The sequence below is a fragment of the Pseudochaenichthys georgianus genome, chromosome 9 (genome assembly GCF_902827115.2).
Source record: "Pseudochaenichthys georgianus chromosome 9, fPseGeo1.2, whole genome shotgun sequence".
In the NCBI taxonomy this organism is placed as follows: Eukaryota; Metazoa; Chordata; class Actinopteri; order Perciformes; family Channichthyidae; genus Pseudochaenichthys; species Pseudochaenichthys georgianus.
Genome location: NC_047511.1, coordinates 7,086,036 through 7,099,029, shown reverse-complemented (window position 1 = coordinate 7,099,029; position 12,994 = coordinate 7,086,036). Strand labels below are relative to the sequence as shown.

General features: G+C 41.3%; 1 protein-coding gene across 1 annotated transcript; it reads right to left on the bottom strand.

The window, feature by feature from the left end:
• On the bottom strand, window positions 1-9,355 carry mak16 (MAK16 homolog (S. cerevisiae)). The gene is made up of 10 exons (XM_034090997.2): window positions 9,148-9,355; window positions 6,454-6,503; window positions 6,161-6,270; window positions 2,986-3,050; window positions 2,348-2,499; window positions 1,840-1,894; window positions 1,682-1,756; window positions 885-1,004; window positions 734-799; window positions 1-556 (listed from the first exon to the last, which is right to left on the bottom strand). The coding sequence occupies exons 1-10, from the start codon at window positions 9,160-9,162 to the stop codon at window positions 329-331; spliced, it is 936 nt and encodes a 311-aa protein (XP_033946888.1). The 5' UTR covers window positions 9,163-9,355; the 3' UTR covers window positions 1-328.
• Between the last annotated feature and the right edge of the window lie 3,639 nt (window positions 9,356-12,994).

Below are 12,994 nucleotides of genomic sequence, written 5' to 3'. Positions count from 1 at the left end.
TTGTGGGTGAAGTATTCAGATATTTATAGAAACAGTTAACAAGCAGGTTTACATAGTTTTCTAAAATGGATTTATTGACATCTGTTATTTTGTGTTTTCAAACAGGAATATGGACTTGACATATAAAAGAAAATAAAGCAATCATTTTTAAAACTCCATGTTAATCAGAAAATAAAGTTAAAGTCACTCTGGGTATTTCATATTCTGATCTGATTCCAGGTCAGATCCGTCCTGTGTGTCCTTTTACAAACTTCCATTCACAGTCTGTACGAGCAAACTGATGACCTCAGCAGAGGCAGTTTGACTGGCAGCAGAGGAAGTGACATCACTACGTGGCTCTGCTCTTGGGGGCGGGCTCTGTCTCGTACTCGATCTCCACGTACGCTCGCTTCTTCCTTGCTGGCGAGCCGTTGGCTGGAGATTTGCCTTTAGACTTGGAGGAGGCCTTCGTCTTTGTATCGACCTCCATCTCATCCTCCTCCTCTTCCTCTCCACTGGACTCCTCCTCATCGTCCTGTTCCTCCTCGTCACTGCTCGTCTTTAGTTTATTCATTTCCTGAGGGAAGAAACAAAAACATTTCTGTTGTTAATTTAAACATGATTAAACTCACACTTGGTGAAAAAACCGTTTGATATTGATTCTCTCAACGTCATGAATGGATCTTTTAAAGGTTCAAACTATTCGGTACACCCCGAGTTCAGATTTAAACATTAGTCTTTGAGCTCCACTCACCTCAAAGTCGCTCAGGTCGCTCTCCTCCAGCTCTTCTTCTGCCACAAACTCGCTCTTCCCAACGCCCTGCAGACACAAGGATAAAGTTCACATGAGAATATAAACTCAAACAGTGTGTGTCGGCTGATCTGATGTAAGCATCCATCATTACCTCATCATCCTCCTCCTCCTCCTCTTCATCTTCTCCTTCCTCCTCTTCCTCGCTCTCCTCATCCTGCTGCTCCAGAGCTTTGTCGAAGGCGTGGATTGGGAAGTTGTAGATGTCTCCATACTGAGAACACAATACACAGTATGTTAGCGTTACTAACTAGTACGTGGCACATAGTTGACTCCTTGGACAGGTACAGAAAGACTCCACCAGTGCTGCCGTCATCATAAATGTCTTTCTTAGCAGAAGCAATCAAATGACATGAATCTGTTGTGCCAGATCATTGACTTATTTAGTAAGTAGCCGAATAATAAGATGTGGTAAAAACATGTTAATGACACGTGTTTTGTTCAGCAGGATAATCACCGCTTTCATGTTTTTGAAGCTAAAGTGTAATCCCAATATCTAATCGCTAACATGATGCTATAAGAGAACTACATCAAGGTTGCATCACGACCGCTAAGCTAAAGGCGGCTAATGTTCGCTGTGATGACGTTTAGTCGTCTCATTTGGTCGCATGGTAGCAACTGCTGTTTTTATGACAAAAAGAAGCTCCGGACATCAGCAGTGGAGTTTTAACTGATGTCGAAGAATGTGTCTCACATTTGATCTAACCAGACATTTCAGGTTTCTAACCAAACACACGTTTATAAACAGATGACTCTCAGACTATAATTACAAGGATAGAAATCGGTCTCTAAATGGCTCTCTGCATCTTATCTAAAACTTAAATACGTTACTGTTTGGTTCCAGGTGAACTATGTCTCGATGTACAGATATTCAGAGTGTGTGTGTCGCACCGTTCCCTGCTTCAGTCTCTCCAGAAGCTCCTTCTCGATGGCGTTATCCAGCTGAGCAGCGATGAGAGCTTTCTCCTGCAGACGACAGACATTAGTACACATTAGAATGAACAGGTGGATGCAGCCTGAGGGTTGAGTGGACAGCATGGAGTGCTCACCTCTTTCCTTTTCTCTCTCCTCTCCACCTTCCTGCTGAGAGGGACCAACTTCCTCCTGGAAACACAGTGCAACAGTCACGCTACATTTCTCCACTGAAGGTGCTTTCGATGTTAGCTTCAAGTTGAGTTCACGCTGACGTTAGGATGAGATGGAAACCTACTGTGTAGAAATACTTTTTGTTTTCAAATCATCTATTTTTGAAATGTAATTTTAAAAACATGTTATGTAGTAATCTTTATTTTCTCTGTTTGCCTCTTGGTGCTGTAGCTGGATTTCTCCTCGGGATCAATAAAGCTTTATTTGATATGATTTTGTGGTCAGACAAGTTTCTATTGTTGAGTTCACTCTCACAGGACCCCGTGAGAAACCTGCAACATGTTTCCAGTTCTACACAAACAATATGGAAACAACATTAGTCTGTATGCACCCTTCTTCCTGCTCAGTACTTCCTACGCGGCGTGTGATGCGGTGTTCGGCAGCACGATGCATCACAGTAACAGTACTTACTGTCTCTTGAGGACCAGTTTGCGCATGCGGATCAGGTACTGAGTGATTTTGGTGAAACGCTGTTTGCATTTGTGACGGAGGAATCGAGGCCAGTAGATCAGGCTCTCGTCGATCTGCTCCAGAGCCTTCTCGTAGTTCCTACTGAGCTTCACCTGCGCACACACAAACAAATCAAATGTTTAACTCAAACTGCCGCTAAGGCACCAGAAAGCTAATCTTAAGTAGGGAATAATAATACATTTTCCAAGCAAGAATATACTTTTGTGAAGTCCATTTACTTAGATTACAGTGATCTCAAATCCAACAGAACAATGACTTCCCCTTTGACCTGTGCAGCTATTGTACAGCGCAGTCTGGGGGGGGGGGGGGGGGCAGGAGGTGAACTGGGACCTCTCCAAGTACCAGTCCACTCTCCGTACTATGGTCTCTCGGGGTTTGAACCGGCCACCCTCCGGCTCCCCACAGCCTGAGCTACTGCCACACCAAAAAAAGATAGCAGTGCGGAAATGTAAATCTTAATCTATATATAGTCTGTATTTTTCAGATAACCAAGTTAATTCTATTTGAAGTAAACATACAGGTAGAAAGATCTCTGGGTAAAGAGGAACCCCATTAACTGGGAGAGAAATGAAGCTCACCTTCTCCCACATCCTGGCAGGGAAAGCTGCTCTCTCGATCACCTTCATGTAGAGGAAACACTGACCTGTAGCAGGAAATAAAACCTGTTTAGGGAGGGAATCATTCTCTTGGGTTTCATACTCGAACTGTTTCTCTGTATTATTTGTCATGCTTTTGGAGGTTTCCCCTCTAGTGTGTTATATAGCTTTCTGTGCATGGCAATGGTCTGCAAAGGCTACAATCACAGTGTTCCTTTCCACACACTCCCCCTGCCTGAACCGCTTCCATTGGACTACTTTGTTTACTTCCTGAACATTAGTGTTAATATCGTCAGCTATTTTTTAATTTAGTTTTAGTCTTAGTCCCGTGTTAAATTTCCTTTTTAGTTTTAGTCATATTTAGTCACCTTCATCCTGTTTTTATTTAGTCAAGATTTAGTCGACTAAAAGTCTGAGCATTTTAGTCTTATTTTAGTCAAAGAAAACTGTTGAGTCTTTTTTATTAATCAGATTATATTGAACATTTCAGTCAAACTAGTCAAGCCAAAACCAATAATTTGTCATTTTAGTATATATATATAAAAATAGGATTATATCTCGTCCTTATCTGATGAAAACCACAGGTTGAATGATTAAGAAAGCAGCTTTGCAGAGAGTATCTGGTCAGGTTGGTGGTGTTTTTACCTGTGTTATGGCCACATTGCTTCCCTTCTGATGAAACAATGCATTCGCTTTTTTTCCTCCGCCTCATTGGAGCGAAAATGGGCCCAAATATCACATCGTTTCTTTCTCCCAAGCAGTGGTGGCTTTAGACTTTTTCGTTGTCAGTCATTTTGACGGACAGGATCGTAACATTTCCGTCATAATCCATTATTATCCGTTGAATGCACAATTTATCACTCACTCGCGCTGACGGGGGGGTATTCGGTTAACGCGAGTGCGACCACTGCTCCCAAGCCCTGTTGTTGCCATTTTATTTTCTGTTAAATAAGGTTAGTTAGACCATGAGTTAGACCCGAGTCTTCCTGACAGTTCACAGTGTGCCGCTGCCCGGTGTAATTCAAATGTACCGCCGCGCGCAGCACAGACACACAGCTGCTGCCCAGCCGCAGCACCTGCTGGGAGAAAAACTGACTATCAGAGATGTAACGTTATCTTTGATAATATTTCGTCTCATCATTTTTCGTCAACGAAAGTAAAGAGAGATTTTGGCATAGTTTTTATTTAGTAAACTACATTATCGTCTCGTCAACGATATTGCATGATGATTTCGTTACAGTTATTGTTTACTGCCGTCGGTGCCGTCTCGTCCTGGAAAAAAAGGTCTTTGACGAACATATTTCGTCATAGTTTTAGTCAACAAAATTAACACTACTGCAGGGATGCAAACTCATCAGGTATGAAAAAGGTGACAAGGATCCGAGCCCCCCCACCCCACGGAATATCGGCTTTAAAATGAGGAATAACAGGATTTTAGCAGTTAGTTCTCATGAACTAAGTTCGCATGAACCTTTGTGGGAAAAGTACCGCAGTGTGAATGCGCAGAACAACTAAAGCAGCAGTTAATAATAACAGAAACGCCAAAGAGTCACATCTAAAAGAAATATATAAAAGCATTTATTTTAATTGTGTAGCAGTCAGTTTATCATTTTGGCAGCACTGTTGAGCATTTTGAAAATGTATTTTCATGCCTCTGTGCAAGGCTTAGTCTTTCTATCGGTATAGCCACTGGTGTAAAGTAACTAAGTTCATAAACTCAAGTACTACTTGGGTACAATTTTGAGATACTTGTACTTTATTTAAGTATTTCAATGTTTTGCTACTTTGTTCTTCTTCTCCTCTACAGTTCAGAGGTACATGGTGTACTTCTACTCCACTACATGTATTTAATACCTTTAGTTACTTTACAGATCTGGATGAATGATGTGAAATATAACTAGGGATGCTCCGATCGCCAATTTCGGGGCCGATCACCGGAATCAGTATCGGCAGATACCGATCGCCGATCCGATCGAGTGGGCGGGGCCTAAATGGAAGATTTAAACATCACTTTAAATCTTCCATTTAAAGTGATGTTTAAACTCAGTTAATGGGGCTCATTCACTGGAGCTTCCACAAACAACAATCAACTTAATTATTACATTCAAATGATGTACATTATTCAAGTTTACATTCACTTTGGATAATAACACGGGATGAATGAGCGGAAGCGCTCTCTTTTCCTCTCTCCCTCTCTTCTCCCTCTCTCCCCCCCTCCCTCTCTCCTGACAGCCTGTCAGTATCTCATGCAGCTCACTGATCCAGTAATGAGTGACCCGACAGTGAAGAATAAATATATTTATAATAACTAGTTTAGCTTGTTCCAGAGGTAGATAAAATAGTGTGTTAGGTCTAACTCTTGTGTTTCGTTCCGCTAACCGGTCCGGCGGGCGGAGCTGCAGGATTTCTGCTTCACACACACGTTGCATACCGCTATTTTACTGTCTTTTTCGGACACCTTAAAATACTGCCAGACCGGTGAAGCCATTCTGGCGAGCTTGTTTTGCCGCACACAGAGAAAAGTGTCATGTATTTTATGTCATGTGATCGGCTCTCGCGATCGGCATGTTTAGAGAGCACCGATCGATCAGTAGAGAGTGAGTATCGGCCGATCTCGATCGGTGACCGATCGATCGGAGCATCCCTAAATATAACCAAGTGTTGAATCAGACTTTAGTTCCACCTGGAGTAAATCCACAAGCTACCCTGCAGTCTACAAAGCCATTCAAACTAGCTGCACCTTTACCAGCTTTGAGAACACTTTCATGATCAATCATTATAAAACATATCATATATATTATTCTGAAATGGACCAATCTGCACAACGACTACTTTTACTGTCGCTACTTTAATACTTTTACTTGAGGAACATTTCGCCGAAAGGTGACCAGTTTGCATCCCTGCACTTCTATTGACTATCGCACTGTATGTGAGGCTATGAGACGGGACATCTCTAAGCAGTTGACCAATCACAACAGAGCTGGTTTCAGACAAAGGGTGAAAAGAGGTGCTGCAGCACAGGCAGTATGAGGAAAGTAAAGAGCTTTTTGAACATTAAAGCATGGAGACATGTCCCAGTAGAGACACTCCATACTGATAGGAACCTGAAAAATAACAGAATAGGCCCCTTTAAAGTGGAAGTGTATGACGGGTTTACCTTTCTCCTCCCTGATCGTGGCGTACTGACTGTTGGACAGCGGACAGGACGAGCGGTTGCACAGCCCTGTGATGTTGTATTCATTTCGACAGAAGTTCTGAGTCTTGGTCCTGGACAGAAAGAGGAGACAAGGTGTTATCTGTGCAGTTAACACGGTTGCATTTAGGCACATAAGTTTAATCAATTGTAAGTCAAAACAGAGATGGAGACTTGAAATAGTGACAAATTCATCAACTAGCTGCACAACTATCTATTCAATTCATGAATTTGAGCAGATTCAGATTCAGACTTACTTGACTTTGAAGGAGCAGAACTGTTTGTTCCCGATAATGTCCCAGATCACCTGCAAGAAGCAGATTCAAAACATTATAGTCATATCCTACAGGGCTCGACATTATACATGTCCCGCTGGCCCGGAAGCACTATTTAGACACCCCGGGCCAGCATAACGTACTTTCCACTTGCCCGCTCGGGCCACTAAAAATATTGCTTAAAAAAACAAAACGGTCCCGTGGTATTGGTATTTTGACAAGCCATTTTGTTAAATTGTTTCGTTTATTAACGCTACAACATAGCGTTTCATGACACAGTTGTTGTTGTTGGGTGAAAAGCAAACAGCTGTTCCCTGCAGCGCTCGTTCACTACAGACTTTCGCGCCACCTAACCCTTCGCCAAAATGTTTTTAATACCAGCGGTAACCGGCCAAAAAACTATCTTCAAATAAAAGAAAGTCACTGGAGGAGTTAAAGGAGAGTTACAGGGAGCATGAGAAGAAGAGGGAGAGAAAGTTTCAGCCACACTGGCTTGATCGATGGAGTTGGCTTCTATATTAAATTATACTAAATTCTCTATTGTGGTGCAGTGACGCGTCCTAGAACCCTTTTATAATTTTCGAATCATAAATCTATCGATTAGATTTAGCACGTTTTATCAAACAGGTTTGTTTTCCACAGACCTTATTTACAGTTATTTTCCAAAACCCTATGGAGAAATCCCATTGCTTTTTGTCGAGGGAACCAGCAGCTTACTTCCTGGTTTTAGGACTCCTCACTGGCTGCACCTCTCAATATGATGCCAATATAAACAAGGTCTTCTGTCGGCTCTGTACATCAATGCCCACCTATGCTGACAAGTAAGTGAAGAGTAGACAATATAAAAGGTATTGGCTAAAGGGAAATGTCCCAGCTGTTTAGGATAATGAAGGTTCTAATCTAATATATTACATAGCCATTACATTTCTAACTCCTAATGACAGGAAGGCAGAAAGCGCATTATACAAATAATAATACTCATAATAATAGCAGACATTTTTTAACCATGACCACAATATCATTATTTTAATAAACCAAATATGAACAATTGAGGAAAATGAGGAAGAACTGATGATTCAAATGTTGTAGTACAAGTAGTAATGTAGTTAGTGCATAAATTACTATTGCAACAAATGTGTTCATTTTCTTCATTATTAGTCGATTTTTTTTTTTGTGGACGAATGCTCCGGGCCAGTGGTTACAATGGTGGGGCCGGTGATAATACAATTGTACCCTTAATGTCTACCCCTGTACTAGGAGCCTTTTTATTTGCTACAGCATAAGTGTTCACCAAATATTCATTCTTTCGTGTGACTTTTTTTTTTTTAAAGCTCTCAATGCTCTTCTGGTCACAGCATCACACACTATCCAAATGTTGTGTGGGATTCATCTCTGTAAATGTGTGTATGCAAAACTAAAATATATTTCTAATATAATTAAAACGCAATCACATAATCCCTGGTTAATATTCGACAAAGTGCATTTTTATATAATCTTGTTGTACTAATAAACTTATAAAAGGTACTAGTCAGTTGGCTACATTTCTGTCATTGATAGGCTTAAGGTGGCTCGGCTAACCATGTTAGAAGAGGGAAGGGTATGCAATCCTTCGTTTACACTATGCTGAGCTACAATGTCAATAACTACAGGAAAAATATACACTATTAGGAGATCATCAGACATTACTTCTGTGACAGTCCAACAGTGTTATGCTTATTGTGCAAATTGCCCAACAAAGACATGTTAACATCCAGCAGTTTCTATGTGCTGGGGACCCCAACCATACATTTCTATCATAAAGCGTTGGGGTAATCTACATTTCCGGTTTCACAACAGGACTCTATGAGCTGGCAACCAGAGACTATATTTTACTATTATGAATACAAAATATTTTCAAAGCAAATCTATCTGTAAACACTTTCTGCTGGGAAACTAAGGAAAGTTAAACATAATGATAATATACTGTACTTTTCAAAGATGTACTGTAAATAAATATAAGATCAAATATAAGATAATAATAAAATATAGTGTCATTCTGCATGTTTACAGAGAAGCTAGACAACGTTTAAATGACCTTTTTATAATGGAGTTTGGCGTGCAACTAGCATATTGACTGTCTCAAATACTATTCATGCCACTGAATTGATATCCATATATAAATAGCCTTAATTTAGTAACCAGTGTGTCTGTAGACGTTACATTATATCCTCAGTTAATTTTATTTTTCATATCAAATTCAACAAACAGTCCATGTACTAACAAGCTCAGGAGATATTTAAAATGTAATTCCTATGATTCCAGTTCTGTTTACACAAGAAATGCTAATACATGTTGCCGAGATAAATTCAAATACGACTCTATACACGTTTTAAAACCACTGCAATTGTACATACAAGCAAGACAACCTGAAAATATACTTTTACCACATGGGTTGGCGTCACATTTTACATACAAAATAATGGGTTCCCCTAGCTTGGTGTCAAAGTGTCTCAAATACTGTTAAACACTACCCTTTCACCCCCATATGTTAAGTAGCTAACGTAGGCACTAAACTATTATTATTTATAATAAAATAAATATATGTATCCGTTTTTAAATAGTTGCCGGTTAGCTATCGTTAGCATGAAGACCTAGCCTAGCACATGAGGAGCTTTACATCTGTTGAAACACACTTACGTCGTCGCATTGCATCTTGAGTTCCCCGCGGAGCTGCTGGCAGCTTCACCTCCACCACTGCTGTTGGTTTTATTATATTGATTAAGTTGATGTTAAGCTATCATTGAGTGTTTCTGTCTCAGAAGGAGCCACATGGACGATCATAGGCGATATCTCTTCTTCTTCGTTGGTGCGTCACGGCAGCCGGTGATGTCGCATTGCTGCCTCTTCTGGCAGTAGACCGGATTGTCTCAAAGAAGTCTAACAGCCATTTGTATGCATCGTCATTTGCCACCAAACTGTGAAATATTTCTTTCTGGTATTATATTCCTTGTAAATGGAAAATAATTTCCATAAGTACTAGTCAGTTTGTGTTTGTTTGTACAACTTTCCAAACATATATTTGGATATATACTATATATCATTTTATTGTTATCCCTATTCCACTTAAACTTTATAAATGCAATAACTTAAGACCACGGCTCTTGAAGTTTGGTTATTAAAGTAACACCAATCACTGGAATTGTTCCCCCTGGTTCAGAATCAGAAGGGCTGAGGCGCAGAGCATAACAAGGGGAGGACTCAACATGTAATATTCATGTATCTGTCATCTAGTTACACAGACAAAACAATATAGACTAAGCCTTTGTGTTTATTAAACAGCTAATTTAACTGAACAGTTAACCTGCATTGTTTAATATTAGATATGGATATCTAATATTAAATGTCATGTAAAAGTACAATATTTGCTTCCAAAATGAATAGTATAAGTATAAACAAGACAATGAAAACACTCAAAAAAAGTCCCTCAAAAGTTAACCTAAATACAACACTTTAGTAAATGTACTTTGTTACTTTCCACCATCAGTCATGGGTTGTCAGAACTCGTGATCAAAAGTCCTTTAATAAAGAAAGGGTGGGAGCTGAGCCTGCAGACTGATGCCATCAAAACAGTTTCATTGTTAACATCTTATTATTTGTAACATTTGTGATATTGGGCTATATAAATAAACATTGATTGATTATTTCAGCGATTAAAAATTAAATGTTGTTTCAAAGGGTGCTGAAATAAGAAATCAGTTATTGAGGTATGGTATGACATATTGCTAATTAGAGTTATGCATTTCACAAACTGTCTCTACTTCTATCTCTGCACATTACATATTGTTTTTATTAGATAAGGTATTTCTCGTTGACGAAAGGAGCCAGTTGAGGTGGTTTGGGCACCTAGTTAGGATGCCACCTGGGTGCCTCCCTAGGGAGGTGTTCCAGGCACGTCCAGCTGGGAAGAGACCAAGGGGTAGAACTAGGACCAGGTGGAGGGATTATATCTCTTCGCTGCCCTGGGAGCGCCTTGGGATCCCCCAGTCACAGCTGGTTGATGTGACCAGGGAAAGGAACGTTTGGGGCTCTCTGCTGGAACTGCTACCCCCGCGACCCGACCACGGATAAGCGGGAGAAGATGGATGGATGGATGGATGGGGTGGCAAATGTGCAACATATGATGTTTGTACAACTTTTCAAACATTTACATACCCCTATTCAACTTAGACTTTTCAAGTGCATAAACTAACATGGCTTTTGAATGTTTTTGTCATTGTTCTCAACAGTTTTCAGTTTGGTTATTAAAGTTAGTGATGTTACGCAGTGGCGGCCGGCCCATAGGGGCGCCGCCCCACCTCTTCCCACATGTTTGATTGTCATTACAAATTAAAAATAAATTAAAAAATATTTTTTTTTTATTAAATTTTTTAATGAACAAGGTAAATATTATATAGTTGGTATCAGTAAAATGTATAATCTACAATACAATCTGGTTCAAAATTGTGTTACGATATCTAAAGTTACTGATAAATCACATGTTTCCTGCCTGGTATCATTACCCTCTCTCGTCTGGGCGGTAAGAAAGGAGCCCTCAGCCAGAGCAGCTGCAGCCAACACATTGCTGACTGTTGCTATCTGTAAACTATGCCGCCGAAACATAATTTCAGCCAATCAGCATCGTCAGATCTGATGGTCATAGGGCGCCCTGTCAGTGCCCTGTGTGTCAGTGAGTTGTTTGGACTCGTATCCAAGGTGACGCTACAGTAGTTGTCGAGGATGGCTGCGTCTGCAGGTGGAGACTCCGGGGGTGTTTCTCAATCTTGAGTAAAGCTGCTCCAGAGCCACTATTTCAAGCATACTACGTAATTGAGTGCCGCCGAAGTACTGTTCCAATGTCCAGCATACTTGGATTTCTACCGAGCCCGGCGTACTTCGTTTGGAGAAATTTCGAGGCTGCATATGTGTAGACTCCGCGGTCTTAAAATCCCCACAATGCTTTGCGCACGGACCAATTTCCCTAAATCTGTGGCGGAAAATGTTAGGCGGGGCCTCTCATATGATGCACACCTGCACACTTGCTAGCCTGTTCCACTCTTTGTTTTCCGAATGCCAGGAAGTATTCTTGCCTCGCTTCTGAAGCAAGACGCTCGGAAGACATGTGCTACCAAGCAAGCGTACTCGAGATTGAGAAACACCCAGGGTGCTAGTGGATCGCCGGAGCTGTAGATTAACATTTACATGCTTGTTGTAGTTGTAAGTGCAATGCCTGTAGCACCATGGAGCGTATGTGTGGGCTGGACCTGTATTTTACAGGAAAGGAGTGAGCAGAGGGTGGAGTTGTCGACTCTTGTTCAGTTTTCTGTGACTATCTTCCTCACCCTCTCAGACTTTGAGTTGCGCGCACTGCTAAAGAGACGCGCCACAATGGAAACCAAACAATGGTGTAGCCAGGGTTCGGTTGTAACGGAATACATGTAACATTACGTAATCAGAATACAAAAATCAAGTAACTGTATTCAGCTCGCGTTACATTTGAAAAACGAGTAATCTGATTACAGTTACTTTCGTAGACCTGAAGTGAATACATTTTGGATTACTTATTGGAATTATTGGTGGAAAGATTTCCTCTCAACATTTAATATTCATCACAGTCCACAAAACCTATTACCGCCGCAGATGGACCAAAAAAGCGTTTGAAAAAAAATCGCGGGTCCGCTCGCTCAGTGAAACAATAACAACGAAACATGGAGGAACAAAAGTCTGCGTTTAGATCGCGTGTGTGTGTGTATAGGTGTGTGTGGTTAAAACACATCAGCCTGCGGTCGCTCTTTAGCCTTACTAATGATTATTTCTGAAGGTATACACAGTGAAGGCGGTACGTGAAAGGCACTGCGCTGCGCGCTCGTCTTCTCAGAGGCTGAGTTAACCCTCCCGCTGCCTCCTGGTGCTGCAGAGATTTCATGAAGTGAAGGAGGTTTTCCTTCTATAAAACAGCTGTGGGCAGCAGATACTGTGAGAGTCATGGACATGAATTCATAGATCAAGGCAGACTGGTGCACACTCTCCGGTTTTGCCAATCCGGTGCTTGAACAAATATAGCTCTACACCCCTGGCCGAAATGTCCTTAAAATGAAGTCCGAGTTAGACATTTTAATTCATGTCCTGCCAGGAGAGAAGGCGACACGTGCAACACACTCTCACTCCCTAAGCGTCCAATAGCGACATTTGGTCAGTGTCCGTGGCGTCCAATTGTGACGCTCCTAGGCTCCTTCAGCGTCATAAAGGGACGCAAATAGCTTTCAACTGATTGCAATGTATTCCCATCTGCGTCGGGATTTGACGCTCATGGAAGCACGGCATTCGTTTATGTCGGCTGCCCTTAAAGGTAATGTGAGCGTCCATTCCCAGGAGTAAAGGATGGCAGAAGACACTACACTACCCAGAATCCCCAGCTATCGTTTGGACTACACCATGTGCTCTTGACAAACCCCGTGATAGTCCTCAAGCTCTGTGATTGGAGAGTGTGCTCCGAGGGTTAAGCCGA

What these genes read in the sequence shown, in the direction of transcription:
- mak16 (XM_034090997.2), bottom strand. An exon ending in AGGAGGAGGAGGATGATGAG is followed by an intron (nt 800 to 884) that starts GTAATGATGGAT and finishes TTGTGTCTGCAG; the next exon opens with GGCGTTGGGAAGAGCGAGTT. An exon ending in GCGACCTGAGCGACTTTGAG is followed by an intron (nt 557 to 733) that starts GTGAGTGGAGCT and finishes TTCTTCCCTCAG; the next exon opens with GAAATGAATAAACTAAAGAC.